This window comes from Herpailurus yagouaroundi, unplaced genomic scaffold (genome assembly GCF_014898765.1).
Source record: "Herpailurus yagouaroundi ecotype Mexico unplaced genomic scaffold, PumYag 163, whole genome shotgun sequence".
In the NCBI taxonomy this organism is placed as follows: domain Eukaryota; kingdom Metazoa; phylum Chordata; class Mammalia; order Carnivora; family Felidae; genus Herpailurus; species Herpailurus yagouaroundi.
The window spans coordinates 11,715,119-11,736,033 of NW_024412404.1; the positions used below are offsets into that span (position 1 = coordinate 11,715,119).

Below are 20,915 nucleotides of genomic sequence, written 5' to 3' on the forward strand. Positions count from 1 at the left end.
CTTGCGTCCGGCTCGCCTGTCTTCGGTCCCTCCTCGCCCTCGCCCCGCCCCCTAGCCCGCCCCGCCCCTCGCCCCGCCCCCCGCGACGTCACCTCCGCCGATCCGCTTCCCCGAACTCCCTCTGGCTCCCGCCTTCGCCCGCTTCCGGTCGTCGTCGTCGCCGCTGCTGCCGCTGCTGCTGCTGCTGCTGAGGCTGCTGGCGGAGGCCGGAGGATCGGGCGGCGGCGGCGGCGGCGGCTGAGAGGGCGGCGGCGGGAGCGGAGCGGGACGAGGGAGCGAGAGGAAGCGAGCGAGGAGCTAGCGGAGCGCGCCCAGCCCCGCCCGCCCTTCCGCTCGCCGGAGCAGCCCGAGCAGCCCCGGCCCCCAGCCGCCGCCGCCGCCGCCGCAGCCGCCTGCCCGCCCGCCCGCCGGACAAAGCCCGAGAGCCCGCGCCCAGAGCCATGTCCTCGTCCTCCGGCAGCGGCCACCAGCCCAGCCAGAGCCGCGCCATCCCCACCCGCACCGTGCCCATCAGCGACGCCGCGCAGCTACCTCATGACTATTGCACCACGCCCGGGGGGACGCTCTTCTCCACCACGCCGGGAGGTGAGCGCCGGCCGCCCAGCCGCGGCCCCGAGCCTGCAGCCGGTTTCTTCCGCCGCTCTCCCGCCGCGGGCCTTTAACTCAGGGCGTGTCCACGCTGGGCCACCTCGGCCACCGCAGCTCTACCGGAGTCCCCCATCCCCTCCCCCCCCCCGCCCCAGCTCCGCGGAAGCCCCCGGGAGACTGCTTTCGGGAACCTTAACTTCGCATTATCTCTTGGCTGCAACTCGATTCAGCGCCGCCGACTCTGAGAACGTGGCTCTCCCGTCGCTGGGGGCGGGGGGGGGGCGGTGAAAAAAGCCCTTGTTCCCGCTTCGTGGCAGCTTTACGCACTCGACCCAGTTTTCTCCCCCCTCTCTGCCTCCTCCTGGGCAAACTGGTCTATAGTTGGCCTTGCTCTCACCCTGCATTGCCTCTGCTTCTTGTATATTGTGCATTTGTGCACACCAGGGCTTGGTTTTGGAGCTCTCTCCCGGGCTTTTTTAGAAAGGAAGTTGGGCAGAGTAATTCGCTCCTGGGACCCTGAGATGACTTGTTTTGCTGCTTTTAGAACAGCGGGAGGAGGCTGGAATGCAGTGTTTGGACGCCTCGCCCAGCGTTATCCTGCTTTGACAGCATTGTTTACTTGCTGGACGGGGCCCCACGGAGGGGGGGGGGGGGGGGGGGGGGGGGGGAATCCCCAGGCTAGGTGGGGAGAATGAGAGAATGCTAAAGAAATAACTCAAGTAATAGCCAAGGGGGTGGTGGAGCACTGGCAGCCCTAACGGTAGGGTTTTGGCGGTGACGCTTTTGGGGATAGACGAAGAGGGCATTGTGAGGAAGGGCATTCGGGTCGATGGGATTGCTTGACCCTGGGCAAGGGCAGTGCAGGTAGAGTTTCCTGAGCATTGCTTTTCGAAGTATGACCAGGAACTGTTTACAAGGAAGAACACTGGGGTAGAGGTGAAGCATGTTGAATTGGTCACGGGAAAAGGGAGCTCAAAGGTTGTCTGTACCCTGACTGGGCTGTTCTCCAGAGGGAGGAGGAGACTAGAGAGCGATCTCGTGGGACCTTATTGAAGGGAATGGCGCTTCAGTTTAACTTCGGAACTTTGCCTTCTTTTGGTGATGGCGTGGCCTCTCGAGAGGGTTGAACTTTGCTGCAGCCCCTGCCCTAGGAGATTGCTAGCTTCGTTCCCGTGGGCCGGCTCACCAGCTGTACTACAATCAACCCGGTGCAGTTAGGCCTGGGCGATCCTTGAATTGGTTGCACAATAGCAAGGCCCATAGAGTAGGAAGACCTTCTTGCCAACAACAAGGGATAAAAATCTGGGAAGAGCACTCTACTGAGGAATCCATCCAGGCCACTGTGGGGGGAGAGGGGGACATGGAAGACTTTAAAATGACCCAAACAGGAGGAGTTCCTCAATATGTGTGGAGTAAAGAAGTTTTAACATTGCAGGCCAGTCAGCTGACTTGGCGAGGCCACTTGCCTCATTGGACAACCCTCTCTCCTGACCTGATGTGTTCAAGGCCAGCCCCTGGGCGTGCTGAGGTCTTGCTTTTTGATCCTGAAAGATTTTTGCAGACCAGTATCTGCTCCATATAGAGTTGTCCTGAACTTGAACTGACAGCTTTTAAGAAATGGGTATTGTTTTCCAAGGTGATAGAGATATGTGGCTTCTTGCAGGATTCTTTGTGCTATTTGTCAGTAAATGCCTGTGCCTTCAGCAGTTGAGAACATATGTCATGGGAACAACTGCACTCAGCTATTAGTTATGTGGGAGAGGAACTAAACTTTTAGCTATATATTAATCATTTTTCCCCTGAAGGAAGACTTACAGAGGGGGTACCCTTTGGGCGTATTTCAACCAACCAGGCTACCATGTTTTTAAAAATAAGGGCATAGTCCTTAAGAATTGCTTTAAAGATAGAAGCCTGTCTCATAGTCTGGATTAGTTCCTAAAATGCTTGGAAAGAGTCCGCCAGAAATACTGATTCATTTACCCTTCCTCCCAACTTACACAGCCACAACTGCTTTCTCAAATATCGCTTAGCCTGTCTCCAGATAGTTAGGGTTAGGGTTAGGGTTAGTTTTTTTTGTCTCATTTAAATACTTGTCATCTTGGCTTATGTATCATATTGAACTTGTATTTGTTGGTAGAGCAGGTTGTAATCTTTGGATGTTTGTTGTTTGTTTTTTGAAGAGAACGCGTCTATAGGGGCAGAGGGAGAGAGAGAATCGTAAGCAGGCTTCTTGCCCAGCGAGGAGCCTGACCCGGGGCTCAGTCTGATGCCGTGAGATCATGACCTGAGACGAAGTCAAGAGTCTTAACTCAAGACACTTAACTGACTCAGCCATCCAGGCGCCCCTTCTTTGGATTTTTAACACAAAGACTTACATAATGTGTTTATAGGATATAGCACTGTTGGGATTGGATTTAATCACTTATTAACTCAGTGCTGTTTAGATGTACAGTACTTACTAATTAAATTTACCCCCTTTGGAAATTTTCCCATCCTCTGAAGGTTTGTTCATCTCTCTTGTTACATTCCTCTCTCTCCCACCATGTAATTGAACCAGGGTAAGATAGTTGGTTATTTGGTCTCTTCCAGGCACCTGAATTAATGTGGTTAGGCATCTTAAATGAGTTTTGTGGGTTTAGTGCAGTGCTTTGCACAAGAGGACCACAGACAAAAGTAGGAAATGCAGTCCTTGCTCTGAATGATCGTAAAATCTTGAAGGGGTTGGGGAGTGATAAGATTTTTCGTTCTAGAACAAAAGACGTATAGAATCAAGTGCTAACATGTGAAAACATTGAGAAAAAGGATAGTAGGTTTGTATTGGCGGTCTCTATTTAGTGGGAAGGAAGGGGATTAGCATGTCCTGTCTCAGACTTCTGGAGACCTTCTGGAGTGTCATACACATGTTGGAGCAGTCCAGGATAACAGTTGATGTGCTGAATGCCCTAAAAGATCAGACTGGGCAGGGACATTCACAACACAGTGAACTTACAATTTCTCCTCCTTTGAGAGTCCTTTATTCGTTGGCAATCAGAGGATACAGCTTATCCTTGAAAAGGTTTCTCACAATTGCCTTCCTGTGGTTTGGGAAATGAGAGGTGGGTGGAAACACAACTTGCTCTGTGACCTTTGGGTTTCTCAGATTGCTGGAAGAGTACCTTTTCTCATGGTTAAGGAGGACAATTTTTAAGTAAATTCAAGGCCAAAAAAAAAAAAAAATGCCCTTGGATTTTATTTTGTTTTATCTGCCTCTGGAGGAGTGAGAATGATATTTGGTTCTTCCTTTGAGACACTACATCTAGCCCCAATGGAAGGGAAAGTTACCGTAGTTGTCTTCACTTTTATAACACTTTGGTTAGCTGGAAGGGAGCTAATGCTTTCGTAAGTTCTGAAATTTCTCCCTCTGGGGGTGTTGTGCTCTGGGAAATGAGCAGAAACATAGAGAACTCTTTTTAGCCTTTCTTTCTGCCTTTCTTTTCCTGCATAACATCCTCATCAGCTGTGGAAAAGTGCTGTTGCCATGACAAGAGCACCAGAGGGGAACTAACTGATGGTCTAAAATCTTGTTCGCGCTGCTGGGCTTCCTCTCTGCCAGCTGGAGAGTTGCTGTGATTGGTTCATTGAGGCAGAATTACCTGAAGGCCATTGGAAGGTCTGGAAATACAGGAGAAGGTAGGAAGGAGGGGAAATAATCCACTTGGAGTGAGCTATAATAAAATAAGAGTATTGGGTGGGAGTCCTAAGTTTTCATCTGGTTTGTTTCTTGGGAGACGAATGGAGTTGTGTGTAGATTTGGGGAAGGAAGGCCAGTATCTGACTGTCTGTGACCTGGGCTTGGGTTTATTCTAGGCCAAAACCTTCTAAACGTCCAACAACTGTACTTATTTGGCTCTCTAGCTTCATTATTAACCAAAGAACTTCATTATTACACGTGAGAAGTACATGAAAAACATAATGAAAGGCATTCAGTCTCTCTGCCTTGTGTTTGAAGAAGATGGCATTTACTCGTCTCAGAATAATGCTAATTATTAACATATTTGTCATTCTGTGGGCGATTCAGCTGTAGTCTCGTATTCATCAGCTGCCAAACCGTATACTAAGGAAGATGTACTTCGGTTTTTATGTTGTGCATTTCGGCTCCCGCAGGACTGAATTCTGAGCCTGTGGGGGAGGCAGCAGTCTGCATCCTGAAGGCCTATAGCAATGTCTGTCCTAAGCCAGAAGCGGTCTGACCAGGGAGGAGGGGAGCATGCACCAAGGCGCTGTGCACAGCTCCTTCAGTTCTGCTGAGGCCTGTTGTGGGCAGTAGGAAGAGGGCAAAGTGGCGAATCTGTAAACCGGCACTAGCGGGGTTACTACAAAAGACTTGTAGGACTGGAGTCCTAAAGACAATTTTATAAGAGGGGTCTTGCATGGTTTGGCCACAGCGTCGGCTTGATCACGTGTCTGTGTGTGTGTGTGTGTGTGTGTGTAGATTTGCGGATCAGATGTGGTACAGTTAATGTGCAGTAGGCTAGTCCATCTGGTTGGAGAGGAAGACAGCCTGAGCAGGAGAATAGTTTGTTGGTGAGTGGCAGACCTTTTTCTTGGCTTCCAAGTATTTGGATGAAAACACTAATGTTTAAAAGATTTTCGCTACTTCAGTCATTTATAATAAAAGGCAGTTGAGAATTGCGGCCATTCAACTTACTGAATAGGTAAGGCCTAGACTTCCATTTTCAAATTTGTTCATCATGGAACTTTGTTTTATGAAGGTCCCTTAGAACCTGAGTTTTAACACCCGACAGCTGTCCATCCCAAGGGTGACTAGTATTTGAAGGGCCCCTTCACCTGTTCTCAGGCTGTAGCTTGAAGCCAAAAGCTCAGAGATCTGAGTGTTTACATCTAAGTAAATAATCTTTCGTATCTTTAGGATGAATGCCCCGACAAACAGAATTTCTTCATTTCATCGAGTGGTTTAAGAAAGTAAAAACCTTAGCGAGCAAGGACACGGGGCGCCTGGGTGGCGCAGTCGGTTAAGCGTCCGACTTCAGCCAGGTCACGATCTCGCGCTCCGTGAGTTCGAGCCCCGCATCAGGCTCTGGGCTGATGGCTCAGAGCCTGGAGCCTGTTTCCGATTCTGTGTCTTCCTCTCTCTGCCCCTCCCCCGTTCATGCTCTGTCTCTCTCTGTCCCAAAAATAAATAAACGTTGAAAAAAAAATTAAAAAAAAAAAAAAAGTAAAAACCTTAGCGAGCAAGGACAGACTGACTGGAAAATACAATTCAGTTCTTATAGATTACATGGGATTCTCTATAGACAAGCTCATGTCATCTGTAAATACTGATAGTTTCACCTCTTCCTTGTCTATCTGGGTGCCTTTTATTTTTTTCTTGCCTAATTGCTCTGGCTAGAACTTTCAGTACAATGTTGAACAGAAGTGGCAAGATAGTGCGGACACCCTTGACTTGTTCTCAGTGTTAGAGAGAAAACATCTAGTCTTTCACCGTTAGATAAGAGGTTAGCTGGGGAATTTCATAGATACCCTTCATCAGATTGAGGAAGTTCCCTTTTATGCCTAGTCTGTTGACTATTCCTGTCATGAAAGGGGGTTGAATTTTGTCAAATGCATATTTTTTTTTCACTTTTTGAGTTGATTGTGTGATTCTGTTTTTTATTCCGTTGACATGATGTATTATGTCAATTTTTGGATGTTAAACCAGCCTCGTATTCCTGGGATAAATCCCACTTGGTCATGGTATATAGCCCTTTCTGTATGTAGCTAAATTTGTTGTGCTAATATGTGATTGAGGATTTTTGCATATTTGATGTACTTTATTTTGACCCAGATTTTCTGATGGTCAAGGCTAGACAGACTTAAAATCATTTGGCACTTATTTAAGATTAGCTTGTGGTTTGTATACCGTTTTGGACCTGTTACTAGCTAAAAAGATCATCTTTCCAACTCATGTTGCAGCTGAGACTCAAGAACACCAGAGTTGCTTAGCACGCTAGCTTATTTGTGTTGGTCTCCTGAGCCCTGTGTCACTGTATGTCCTTTCACAAATACTTTTAACTTCTCTGGATATTAGTTTCTTCGTGTCGAAAATGACAGGCTTTTGCCAGATGATCTCTAAGGCCTCTTCTAACACGAGGCCTTCAGGATAGGAGCATGGTCATTATCAACGTTCAGCCTTGGGCGTGTGTTCTGTGGTGACCATGTCCTAAGTGATTGGGCCGGGAGCCATCCTTTGACAATATCTTGAAAATCTTTGCTCCCACTTATTGAGACTTGGAGTTAAAGGATAGTGGGATTGGCTTTTCACACATCTTAGATGTTTCCCATTAGCCATAAGACTTTGGTCATACTAAGTTATAAGATTCTGAGGCTCCAGTTGTGCCTTCTGTTGATGTAAAAAATTGTCCCTCTCGATTTTATTATCCCTTTAGGGACTTGTTTGCACACACTGAATGTGGTTTGGCCATCATCAGCATACCTGGAGGATGCTGGCTTGAGCAGCTTTTAGTTTCCTCTGGGTTATCTGGCATAGAGCGTTTTAGGAGTCTGTCTTTTCATCCAGAGCCTCCCTGAAGAACAGAGGTTTAAACAGACATTTTTTTTTTTTATAGAGTGGCAGTGTGCCAAGCCCCAGGATATGCACCATGGCTACCAGTCATGGCTTCCCCCAGTGTCTCGTCTGGTATGCATCTGACCCAGTTCTGGCCAAATGAGATGTAGGGGCAAATCTGCTAAGGGTTTGCTGAGAAAGATTTTCTCTTGGATGTAGAAAAAAATCCCCCGAGGGACACCCTGTTTGAGTCCTTGTCCCTTCCTCCTTGAGACACTGTTGTATGGAGGTGTAGGTCCATCTCAGCCTTTGGAAGATTTTGTCACCAGCTTGTTCAAGCTATGCGATTTGGGCAAGTTACTTGATGTTTCTTGTTCTGAGTTGTCATTTTGCATGAGTGGATGCTTAATTCTAATACAGCAAGCAGCCTTAGTTGAACAGAATTTTATGATGGGGACTCTGTGAAAGTACAGTAACTACTACTCTGTCAGTTAACCGCATTACAATGGCCCTTCTCTAGGTGGTTTAATTTGAAGTTAATACAATTTCTTGGATGTTTATAGCATAATGCCTGGATTAATTACTTAAACTAAGTTACTTGGTCTTGAAAGAGACCCTTAGGCTTGAATGACCTTGTTTATGTACCTAACCATCTTGGCAAGTGTAATTTTGGGTCTCTTTCTTTGGCTTTCTTGTTCCTTGCCACTTGAAAATCACTAGTTTTTAGATCAAAGGGTAGAAGTCCCCCCCCCCCCCCCCGCCTTTCTGTTCTCCGCCAAAGGAACTTTTACTCTTATGTTTTCCTAGTAATGTCAGCATCTAGAAAGTAATGGGTCAAGGTATCAGATTTATCCTAGTAACTGGTCATCAAGGGATGAAGAAAATTTATAAATATCTAATGTTAACCTAGATCGAAAAGTGCCTGTTTGTTCTGAAGTACAAACATGAAGAACGAAGTATTATATGCACAGTTAAAAAATAAAATAGAAAAATAAAAATTAAAACAGAAGCACCTAAAATCCAAAGTAAAATGCCAGTAGACAACTACTTTTAACAGTTTTTGTGTATAGTGCTTCTGTTGGTTATCACTGTTGCCATACATATGTGTGCCACAGTTTCTTGGTTAACCTTCGATAATACCTCTGACTCCCTGTTACGAAAGACGAACATTTTCATTACTTTCTTCCTCTCATTTCCCCTCCTCTCCATCTACCAACTTTTGTAAATTGTATTATTGGTTCTGGTTCCTCTGGTAGCTGCCTTTATTTAAAGTGCAAAACAATGGAGTCCAAACCTCCGTGTCTCAATCTGTCAATTTAGCTCTCTGCTATATGAAATTATACCACCCGTCCTGCCTCTACTTCCCCTGATAGGTCAACTTTTCCATAATTTTTGCAATATCAGGGCCTGTAACATTTGTATACTCTCCTGTGTTTATTTTGCTTCGCTTTTATTATAGTTTGATTATAATCATTGAAAGCTGTGTATACCGTATATGATATTTTGGTTCTTAAGTTTTCCATATAGAACCAAGGGGTGTGATTATTTTCATAGAAAAGGAAACGGAGAAAACTCACCAGAAGGAAAAACGTCCATGGTCAAGGTGAAATAGATACTTTTTTTTTTTTTTTTTTTTAACACTCCCATCAGTTGATCAGAATCATGCCCCGTTTTAAAATGGTATATTCAAGGGGCATCTGGGTGGCTCCATCGGTTAGGCATCTAACTGGATTTTGGCTCGGGTCGTGATCTTGCAGTTATGAGTTTGAGCCCTGCATCGGGCTCTGTGTTACAGTGTGGAGCCTGCTTGGAATTCTCTCTCTGCTCCTCCTTGCTCGTGCTCCCTGTCTTTCTCTCTCTTAAAAATAAACATTAAAAAAATGCTATATTCAAGGTCTGACTTTCTTGTGTGGTCTTTCGTTTTCCTTCTTCAGGAATTCAGGATTAACTCATTTCTAGTCACTTGTGGCCGGACTGGTTGACATTAAATTGGCCTGACATAAATGTGGCAGGTAGTTTGGGTGAAATGTGAATTACCAGGAATTTCTTGCCTCAGAAAACTGTATGCCTCTGCATGGGACACATATGAGAGACTTTGAGCATTTTAGGTTTTTTAGTTTGTTTCCTGGAAAAAATACAATCTCGTGGTAAACACAATATGTGACAAAGGAAACAAAGGGCTTTTTTTTCTTGCCATTTTATTCATAATTGAGTCTTAATGTTTTTCTTTGAATAGTTTTGGTTTTTTGAATGATCAGGTGCTTTTAAATCACACCATAGATCCTTAGCTACCCACTGACAGCCTGATTCCTCATTTTTGCTCTGTATCTGCTACAATTAAACTAGCAGCGATCTAAAATTCAAGCACTTAAAATTCTATGCTTCTGTACTTCTATTTTCCCTGGCCATATTTGAGAATATTAATGGCATCACTTAAGACTCCAGTTCTTCAGGGTGTCGTCTCTTCTGAATTAATTCGCTTTGTTTGCATTCAAAATCAAATGTATTTGAGGAATCCACTAAACAACTAGATCCACTTAGAACTCATGGAGTTTAACAAGGTTACAGGCTATAAGATTGGTATACAAAAACCAGTGTATTTCTGTACCCTTTTGATGGACAGTACAAAAATGAAAACAATTCCGTTTCTGACAACATAAAAATAAAATGTGTAGGATTTTAATTTAATGAAAAGACCACAAAACTTACACTGTGGAAACTACAAAACATTCTTGAAAGAAATTAAAGAAGCCCTAAATAAGATGGAAGGCCATTTTACCTTCATGGATCAGAAGACAACATTGTTAAGATGACTGTGCTTCCCAAATTGATCTACACGTTCAGCACAATCCCATCACAATCCCAGCTGGCTTCTTCGCATAAGTTGACAAGCTGACCCAAAGTTTAATATTTAAGAGACCTAAAATAGCCCAATTTCAAAAAAAGAAAAAGTTGGAAGACTCACATTTTGAAATTACTACAGATCAAGACAGTGTGACACTGCCATAGGGATAAACATAGATCAGTGGAATAGAATTGGGAGTCCAGAAATGAACTGTCACAATTAATGACCAATTGGTCTTTGACAAGGATGCCAAAACAATTAAATGGGGGAAAAATCGTCTTTTCAACAAATGTTACTGGGTACAACTGGATATCCACACACAAAAACTTGATCCCACAGCTGAAAGACCTAAATGTATTAAGAGCTAAAACTATAAAACGTTTAGAAAAAAACATAGGCACAAATCATTATGACCTTGATTAGCAAATAGTTTTCTTCGGCGTGGCACCAAAAACACAACAGAAGAAAAGGGTATTAATCAGACTTGCATCAAAGTTAAAAACTTTTGTGCTTCAAAGAATATCAAGGAAGTGAAAAGGCAATGCACGGAATGGGAGAAAATATTTGCAAATCATAGATCAATATGGGACTTGTATTCGTGGATATAAAAAACTCTTAATAGTAGACAGACAACCCGCTAAAAAATGGGCAAAGGATCTGAGTAGACATTGTACATCAGAATGGCCGATAGGCATATGAAAAGGTGCTCAACACCATTATCCAACAGGGAAATGTAAATAAAATCAAACCACAATGAAAGTTAAGAAAGAAAACAAATGAGCAAAGGCGGGGATGGGGGTGGGGTGGGGAGGCAAATCGAGAAACAGACTCTTAACTATGGAGAACTGATGGCTGCCACAGAGAAGGTGGGTGGGGGGATGGGTGAAATAGGTGATGGAGATTGAGGACACTTGGGATGAGCACAGGATGATGTATGGAAGTATTGACTCACTGTATTGTACACCTGAAGCTAATTTTACACTGCATCTTAATTGGAATTTCAATAAAAACTTAAACCACAATGAGATACCACTTCATACCCAAAAGATAGCTATAATAAAAAAGATAGCAAGTGTTGCCTGCAATGTGTACACATTGGAACCCTCACTCACTGCTGGTGGGAATGTGAAAATGGTAGAGCCACTTTGGAACAGTCTGATGGTTCCTAAAAGATTAAACAGTTAACCACATGATCCAGCAATTCTACTCTTCGGTATACACCCGAGACAAATTAAAACATGTCCACACAAAGACATGTAGGTGTATGCTTAATGGCAGCATTATTCAAAGTCGAAGCAACCCAGTTGTCCAGCAACTGATTCCTGGACAAAATGTGATATATACCTGTAATGGAGTATTGTTTGGCAATAGAAAGAAGTGAAGTGTTGATAAATGCTAAACAAGGACGGACCTTGAAAACATACGCAAATAAAGGAGGAGTCACAAAAGATCACATACTGTATAATTCCATTTATACGAAATGTCCGGAATAGGCAAATCTGTAGAGACAGAAAACAGTGGTTGCCTAGGGCTGTAGAGGTCAGAGGACAATGGGGAAGGATTACTACATGTGTCTATGGGTTATCTTGCTGGGATGATTGCAGTGTTCTAAAATTGTGGTGATGGTTGCACAATTCTGTGAATACACTAAAAACTTATATACTTGTAATACATTATATGTGAATTATAGCTCAGTAAAGCTGCAAAAAAATGTATTTTTTCATCTCTGCAAGGTCTTAGAAGTTCTTCAAAGTTTATCTTAGAATCTCTACTACTTATTTCCTAGTTGGTCCAATTACAGTTCTTTAAAGCATGGGTTATTGCCAGTATATAACTTAGAAATATAAAGCTTGCTTTTATCCTGTGCTTTTTTTTTTTTTTTTTTTTTACCATCTCCTCCCCAGAGTTTCCAAGCTTGGCGTACTACAGAAATAAGAATAATCTTGTTCCAACTTGCAAGTTGAATGTTAGTCGAAGAACATCTCACAGTGAAATCTCACTCTTTGGAAACCTAGCTATGAACAAAAGTGGAGGTGACACAGCAAATGTGTAAAGTCCATCCACTAAAGCTCCGTCCCTTTCATTGGAACGCCATCGGGTCCCCCTCAGCCTGTTTGCTTTTATTTTACATGGCCTTCTAATAAGCATATCGCTGATTTCGAAGGCCCTACAAGGTTAGAAGCATCGAGTTAGGATGGGTATAGAAGGTGTGCCCCCTTTTCCAAGTTCATATGTTGAAGTCCTAACCTCCAGGTGATGATCTTTGCAGATGGGGCCAAGGGAAGTAATTAGGTTTAGATAAGGTCGCGAGGCCCTCATGATGGGATCAGTGCCCATGTAAGAAGAGGCCCCAGGGAGCTTGTTCCCCCACCCTGCCCCATCTGAGGGTACAATGCAAATGTGGTTGTCCACACACCCAGGGGAGAGCTCTCAGCAGAAACAGACCTTGGCTGGCATGTTGATCTTGGACTTCTCAAGAAGTGCGAAAATGACTTTCTGTTTAAGTCGCCCAGTCTGTGGTATTTTGTTGTGCAGCCTGAGCTGACTGAGATTTGGAGGGAAAAAGGCAGTTCAGAGGCCTAACAGTGAGGGAGGGACTACAGATGAGGGAAGGGGCGCTGGTGTGGCTGTGCAGTGGAAGGCAGATAAGGCGCATGAGCCCGGAGACTTCGTGGGCCACAGCGCAGTTTATGAAGTGATCTTCACGCCCGCGACCCCACTTCATCAAGAAAGGCTTGGATTGATTTCTGTTTAAGGTGGTAAAAAGTTTTAAATCTGTACACAGAAAATTGCCATCTAAAATAATTCACATTATTCACTTGTTGAAAGTTGAACTAAGTGTTCTGCCATCCAGAATGACTCCTCATCATTTCCAGATGCCTTTTTAAGGTGTTACTATAGTTCTTATTTTTTTCAAAGCAAAGAGGGTTGAAGGTGAATTTTTGCTGTCCTTGTTCTGAATTTATATTTGAGATGGGACGTAAGACATGTGTCTTCGTTAAACCAGGAACCAGAGATTTCCAACTTTTCCGGGTATTCTTCCAAGGTTGGAGCGAGGCGTATGCAAAGCCGCTCTGCTGGGTTTGGGTTTGTGGTGAGAGTCCTGCCGCGCTTGGGCTGCGGGCCTTTGTGTCTCAGTCATCCTGTGAGTAAAAATAGGAGGTTGATTCTAGCCCCCTCTAGGACTCGGAGACTTCCTTTTTGAAGTTTGCAGCCTTTGCTGATCTCGTGGAGCCTTAAAAATGAAAGAACCAGGGGCGCCTGGGTGGCTCGGTCAGTTAAGCCTCTTGAGTCTTGATTTTTGGCTCAGGTCATGATCTCATGGTTTGTAAGTTCGAGCCCCCGAGTCAGGCTCTGCACGGACAGTGTGGAGCCTGCTTGGGATTCTCTCTTTCCCTCTGTCTCTGCCTCTCCGCCGCTCGCTCGCTCTCAAAAATAAGTGAGTAAACTAAAAACAAAAAAAAAAACAAAACAAAAAAAGCACTTAGGGTAATTAGAGCTGTTGACCTGGGTTGTGCCTTGCCGTCCTTCAGAGGTTATCCTCTCCAGCACCTCCTTTATTACCAGTAGTCTGCAAGTCCCCGTTTACTAGTCTGAAATAGACTTCTTAGACTATGGGACCTTCAAAACTGTTTATTTCTGTCACGTACACAAAACCGGATTAACTAATTTATCAAATAACGTCAGTACTCAGGCCTTGGCAAACTAGAAGACCAAAAAAAAAAAAAACAACCCAGAAGCCACCTCTGCCCATCTCTGTCACACTCCTGAGGGGGCAGTAACCCCACCGGCATCCCACTCTTCCCTCTGGAAAAGCCGTGCTTAGGGCAGGCGGGGTGGGGTCTGCTGTGTAAACCCGCACCATCTACCGTCGCCCTGTTTATAGGGAAGCGGCAGTTACCTTCCCACTGCTTTCGCTGCGGACGGTGTGGCCCCCACTCCGGGCGGCCCAGAGACTGGGGCCGAGCGGCAAGAGGGCTGCCCTGGGAGTCTGGAGACCATGGGCTCAGTTCCAATTTTGCCTCTGGTTTGCTGTGAGCTCCATTAAGTCATTCTCTGGGTCTCGGCTTCACCTGTCGGGGTGACCTCGATAGGCCCTTTCTTTCATCATTCCCCTCCTAATTCCTCGTACTTCTTTAATGTTTCATCTATTCTTGGATCACTGTTACTACGCTCTTGGTAGAAGGTTGAAGATGGGTTCTTTTTTTTTTTTTTTTTTTTTAAGGATTATTTATTTATTTTTATTTTTGAGAGAGAGTGAGAGCACCAGTGAGGGAGGAGCAGAGAGAGAGGGAGACACGGAATCCAAAGCAGGCTCCAGGCTCTGAGCTGGCAGCACAGAGCCCAACGTGGGGGCTCGAACCCACAAACTGTGAGATCTTGACCTGAAGTCAGATGCTAACCGACTTAGCCACCCAGGTGTCTCTAGGATTTTATTTTAAAGTAATCTCTACACCTAATATAGGGCTTGAACTCACAACCCCAAGACCAAGAGTTTCATCCTCCACTGACTGAGCCAGCCAGGTACCCCTGAAGCTGTGTTCTTCGCTTTAGTGAACAGAAGAATGGCCTGGGGAACTTAAAAATACAGATTTCCAGGGGCACCTGGGTGGCTCAGTCGGTTAAGCGTCCGACTTTGGCTCTGGTCATGATCCTGCAATTTGTGAGTTTGAGCCCGGCATCAGACTCTGTGCTGACAGCTCAGAGCCAGGAGCCTGCTTGGAATTCTGGGTCTCCTTCTCTCTCTGCCCCTCTCCCGCTCACGCTGTCCCTCTCTCAAAAATAAATAAACATTTAAAAAATTTTTAAAAATACAGATTTCCAGATTCTAATCCCTAAGAATTCCGATTCAGATAGAATCTTTTTTAACAAGCTTGCCAGAAGATTCCGATGCAGTTACTTGAAAAAAGACTGTCCTAATAGGTTCCAAATACGGCATGGCATTTTTCTGAGTACTTTATCAGGTAGAGGCTGGGAGCTAGATACTTTATTTTCACCTCTTATAAGCTGTAGATATGATTATCTGTGCAGTGTAGTTTTAACGGAACTAGGTAGTAAAAACAAAATTGATATCCTTTGGAGTTGGTTTGAAAGCCTTAAAGGTTTTGTTTTAAGATGCCTACATGTGCTGATGGGTGCCCATCAGAGAACATTTCCATCCTGAGACACCTAGTCATTCTTTCCTGTGACAGGTGTTGTAGTATTATGGAGAGGAGAATATGTTTATTAGCACTTGATTCTGGTTGTAAAAGGAAGGATAGGGGGGCAAATTGCAGGGTAGAGTGTCCCCTGGCCACTTTCTCACCTCGAAGCCATTAGTGTGACTCTTATTTTCCATCTAGCTGAAAAGAAATGACTTCCTGGCATTTGCATGAAAGTGTTGTCGTGGTACTACCACAGATTTGAATCCCAGGAAAACCACTGAGTTTGCAATTCCTTTTCCAGCCCTTTAACGTAATGTTGGTATCATTTCTTTAGATTAAATGTTCATCTCCTTCCTTCTTTAGAAACACTGTCCAGAGTTTCTGTTCCTCTTGCAATAAATGCGTTGCTTTTTTCTACCTGCTTCCTCACATTTCAGGTAGACGTGTTAGCTGTTTTATTTGTCCTTCTGTTTCCTGGGGCATAGCTGTCACGTGTTGTTTGAGGAAATCTGCCTGAATCAGACTCTCATTATTATGACGGGAGTATTTTCACTTGAGAATTTAAAAGCATTGAGCAGCAGGTGGTGTTTACATTCTACCTCTTTAAATGGATGACTTGGTACACAATCTCATTTTCATATAATATTGCTTTTAACGTCGATGCCCGAACCATTTCGTTCTCTGGATTTAAGCCTGGTGTGAGCAAGATGCCTTCACTTCCCTTTGTTCCGTAGGCAGGGGTGGCGGGTGCGCGTGGCTGCCATCCCCCCCCTTCTCCCCTCCCGCCTTCAGCAGACATCGCTAAATGGTGGCCAAGTTCTTTATCACTGAGCCAGCTGTACTCTGAATCAGCAGCAGAGCCCCAGGCATCCACTACCTTAAGCCAACATCAGGCTCCTCTAAGTTGTTGTTTACTTTTATTTTATTTTATTTTATTTTATTATTATTTCTTAATGTTCATTTATTTTTGAGAGAGAGAGTGAGAGAGACCACCAGCGGGGAAGGGGCAGAGAGAGGGAGACATAGAATCGGCAGCAGGCTCCAGGCTCTGAGCTGTCAGCACAGAGCCTGACGCGGGGCTCCGACTCACGAACTGTGAGATCATGACCTGAACTGAAGTCGGACACTCAACCAGCTGAGCCACCCAGGTGCCCCTGTTGCTTAGCTTTAGATCTTATTTCTGGCCATTAGTACCTTGGGAAGACCATGACAGAAGAGACAGCAGCAGCAGGTTTTCTTAACTGTTCGTCAGGTCAAATGCACTCCTCGGAACTATTGTGAAACACTCTGGTGGCACTTCTTGGTATGCAGATTGTTTTGTAAAGTAGAGACGGGCTGCCCCTTCTAGCTTCTACTCAGTTCTTCTACTCTAGCTTCTACTCAGGGACGGGCTGCCCCTTCTAGCTCAGTCTGGGAAGAACGTTGGCCTCAGTGCCTTTAGAAAGCCTTTAACTTACAGGCAGCTATCTATCTGTTGGTGATTTTTTTTTTTTCACATACTTATTTATTACTTCATTTGAAACTTCCTAGGGGGCGCCTATGTGGCTCAGTTGGTTAAGTGTCTGACTCTTGATCTCGGCTCAGGTCACGATCTCACAGTTTGTGTGTTCGAGCCCTGCGTCGGGCTCTGCGCTGACAGCAGGGAGCCTGCTTAGGATTCGGTCTCCTTCTCGCGCTGCCCCTCCCCAGCTGTTTCTCTGTATCTTTCTCAAAATAAATAAAAATAAGCTTAAAAAAAACTCTACATGGCAGGACCTTGGTCAGAGAGAAATAAGACCTAGCCCTGGCATAAGGAAATCGCAGTCTTTACAGAGGCAAATCGATAAACTGGACATTTATGATAGGTGATATGTATTGAATAAGGTTGGGGGCAGAATTTTTTTTTTCAAGGTTTTTTTTTTTTTTGTAAAGGTAGCGATGTTGGGGCTGAGCCTTAAAAGATGAGTGGCAAAGGAGCCTGGGCCCAGGCAGGGAGGGGAGAACTTAGCCTGTTTGCTTGAACTGTGAACCCTCAAGGCCTAGGTTTGGATGGAATTTAAAATAAATTCCTGGGGAGTATTATCTGTTGAGAACCCCTTAATTCGTTTCAGACTCTTCAACCTTGTTTTCCAGGAACGCGAATCATTTATGATCGAAAGTTTCTGTTGGATCGTCGCAATTCTCCCATGGCTCAGACCCCGCCCTGCCATCTGCCCAATATCCCAGGGGTCACCAGCCCTGGCACCTTAATCGAAGACTCCAAAGTAGAAGTAAACAATTTGAACAACTTGAACAATCATGACAGGAAGCAGGCAGTTGGTAAGAGAGGGCTGGTTTTGGGGGACCAAGAGGGTTCGCTTGGGAACTCAAATGTCATTCGGCTGTGGGTGGAACAGTTGTCGAGGCCTCAGTTACAATTGACATTCATTCATGTGTCTCTCAGGTTCTCCCCTCCCATCAGCAAGGCTCATTGAAATGTTCTGGAAATCCTGTGTTCTAAATCATAAGCAAATCTAACCCGAGGGCGGCGGGAAATCCAAAACCAGGGAATAGTAAATCCTTAAGATGCGTCATGAAACCAGGTCTCAGGTACTGCCTAGCCTGGGCTGTATTGGACTGGGAGTAACACACAGAAAACAGAATCGAATAGGTTCCTTTTCCATTGCCTCCCAGAAATAGACCCGTTGCTTACAAGAAGAATGTCCTTTTTGTGGTGCCAGGGGAAACAATATGGTTTCTTTCCCCCATTTTCCAGGACTGCCACCTGCAGACGGAGGGGTCGCTAGGCAGATTTTCACTTGCATTTTTTTCCCCCAGATGCTCCTCCTTGTGGGTGGTTCGACTGCCAGTCTTTTTTTGTTGTTTTTTCAGTTTTAAGTATTTTGAGAGAGACCACAAAAGAGAGCAGGCACGTGGTGGCGGGGCGGAGAAAGAGGGAGAGAGAGAATCCAAGCGAGCTCCGTGCTGTCAGCGATCAGCCTGACTCAGGGCTCGATCCCACGAACCGTGAGATCATGACCTAAGGGGAAACCAGGAGTCGGATGCTTAACCGCCACCCAGGGGCCCCGACTGCCACTTTTCCCCCTCCCAGATTAAAACGCCCAGCCAGGGGCGCCTGGGTGGCGCAGTCGGTTAAGCGTCCGACTTCAGCCAGGTCACGATCTCGCGGTCCGTGAGTTCGAGCCCCGCGTCAGGCTCTGGGCTGATGGCTCGGAGCCTGGAGCCTGTTTCCGATTCTGTGTATCCCTCTCTCTCTGCCCCTCCCCCGTTCATGCTCTGACTCTCTCTGTCCCAAAAATAAATAAACGTTGAAAAAAAAAAATAAATAAAACGCCCAGCCAAAGCAAACAAATCATTGTTTTAAGGCAGCAGAGAATGGGAGCGTTTGGATTATTTTTTGACCCACGTGCAGAGAAAAGAGCTGCCTGGCTTTTCCTTTTTGTGCTAAACTTTGTCTTGATTCTAACTAGGGGATGACGCTCAGTTTGAGATGGACATCTGAGTGCCCTGCAGGATCAGAAGAAAAGCGGCAGCACCGAGGCTGTGTCACCGGATGGGGCCCAGAGGACCAACAACCAGCAGACAGGAGGGGCGGTGTCGGCAAGCGTCACAGCCCCCGCGTCCCCTTCTTCCTTCCTCTGGGTGCCAAATGATGCAAAGATGAGCTTCATCTGACTATTTCCTCTCCGTTTCCTGTCCCCCTTCCCAGGTAGTCAAGTTCGCTCCAAGGTCCTTGGCATATTTCCCTAGACCTAAGCAGCCCACAGAGGAAAGCAGTTCAACTCTGGCTTCCGTGGTCATTTTACTGTTGAGAAAACCTCTCCTCCCTCCCCCAGGCCCCTCTTTCTTCTTTTAATCCCAAATCAAGTATCAGCCTATCAACAATTGCCTGCCTGGGAAGCCTGGGGAAGTGATAGGTTTGCTGGGCTCAGCATTATGCATGTTCTAACCCTCTATCTGCCCTCCGTGTCTCCCATCTGTGGTTCAGAGCTGCAAGCATCTGGGTTTTCGGTCTTCACAGCCACCAGAGGGAAATGATAAACGAGAAGGGCGCGCTCTCCCTTTTACCTTGAGGTGTTTGTCCTTAGGGGCAGAGCACAGCCTGTGCGTTCTGGTAGCATCCCTGTGTGGTGCCGTTTGGAGGCCCGCTTCCCCACCTTCCTCTGGCAGGAGTGTCTTGTGTCTTTGAGAGCCGAGTTCAGCTTCCCAGGCCTTCGCTTAGCACGTTGGTGCAGAAAGGTTTGAGCTCTACCTGAGAAGGGCGTCCGCGGTGAGCAGCGGGGCTCTCCTCCTGTCCTGCCTCCCTGCTGGCATTCCCCTTGCCCACGGTCCTCTTGTCTCTGAGCCGTCCGAGTGGTTCTGTCGCTCCTGGAACAGGCCTGTCCAAGTGACACAGGCGCTCTGGGGAAGGCCTGGTCATCGTGTTCCGCTGGGTGACACCGAAGAATGACCTTGGGAGCGTGGCGAACCCCGGGGGTGCTTGGTCTCAGTAGTCCTTGCTTTTCAGTCCACTGAGCGTTGTGATGTTTGCTGTCTCTGATTGCAGTTTCTTATGTCTTGAGTTTAAAAGGTGACTTTCAGAATGCTCTTAGAAAAGAACGAAACTGTTTTTCTCTGTGGACCTGCTTAGGCTGCTGGGATAGATGAGCATGGGCTTAAAAGTGTGTGGCCACCCCCACCCCCTCCCCGGTTCTCTTGCCTTCCCCATCGTACTGGGAACTGTCCCTCTCTTTCCCCGCTTCCTGCCCTCCCTCCCACCTTGTTCTCTGCCAGGCCATTTTTCAGATATACATCAAAGATACCTCAAGTGTTGGTATCTGATAAGATCTCACTCCTCTTATCTGAGGAGGGGTCTTTTATTTTTAAGATGACTACAGACCTATTTTTAGATATGTTTTCAATACAGTTTTGAACAGCAACTTTTTAATTACACATCTTCCAGTGTTAGGAAGGTGAGAGATGTCCACAGGCGAGTCTGCTGTTCCGTGTCACCCTCCTCTGTCTACCCCAATTCCTGATGAGCTCTTTGCTTCTCCCTCTAGTTTTGGGTGTGCATGTTTGCAGTTTGTAGTGGGTGGTTTGTAAAACTGGACCATTCTCCTTGCCGTGGGTTGTTTATGAAAGCCTCATTCTTTTCCCTCACCCTTTGCTTTTTCATTCCCTGTCCTCCCTGTCCCGCTCTCCTCACTATTGACTGGCATGGTGATCCCGGGAGAGTGACCCCCTCGTAGAAAGACTTAACGCCTCCGTCCCCTCAAAGAACCACCAGGAAAGTAGCCACTGGTGTCCTGGGAACTTCTGGTTACGTGTGGTATCCTGAGCCCTCTGAAGAGATCACATCCCAGAGTGAGAATAACAGGCCAATTGCCTAAGAAAGAAAGCTGTTTGTTTTTCTTTCGAGCTATGAAAAGACCCTGTTAACAAACACATTTTAGACAGAAGAGAGGAAGGATGTCTGAGGAACTTTGTTCTGGTTTTTTAACTACAAAATGTGAATAGTTCAAAGAGTGAACCTTTTGTGATGGTTGATGTCTCTCAGGAATAAGCTGGATCTCCAAAATTGGGGGGGATGCTTTTCAGTCTCAAAAATTGATGATCAGAAAAGTATTTTTTGTTTGTTTGTTTGTTTGTTTGTTTAACGTATCCCTGTTCTGATTTTAATTAAACTCCAAATTTCACTTTACCTACTCTTGGAAAAACTTCAGTTGCACTGCAGTTTGCATGGGAAGTTTGCTCAGGACCCCTTTGTCCCCTAGGAGCATGATTCCTTGGGAATGAGGCTTCTCGTTCTTCATAGCTGACTTTGGCATCCGTG

General features: G+C 45.6%; 1 protein-coding gene across 1 annotated transcript; it reads left to right on the plus strand.

Moving 5' to 3' along the window:
• The first annotated feature begins 219 nt into the window (after positions 1 to 219).
• On the plus strand, positions 220 to 20,783 carry EIF4EBP2 (eukaryotic translation initiation factor 4E binding protein 2). The gene is made up of 3 exons (XM_040485267.1): positions 220 to 585; positions 17,234 to 17,419; positions 18,571 to 20,783. The coding sequence occupies exons 1-3, from the start codon at positions 441 to 443 to the stop codon at positions 18,600 to 18,602; spliced, it is 363 nt and encodes a 120-aa protein (XP_040341201.1). The 5' UTR covers positions 220 to 440; the 3' UTR covers positions 18,603 to 20,783.
• The last annotated feature ends 132 nt before the right edge of the window (positions 20,784 to 20,915 follow it).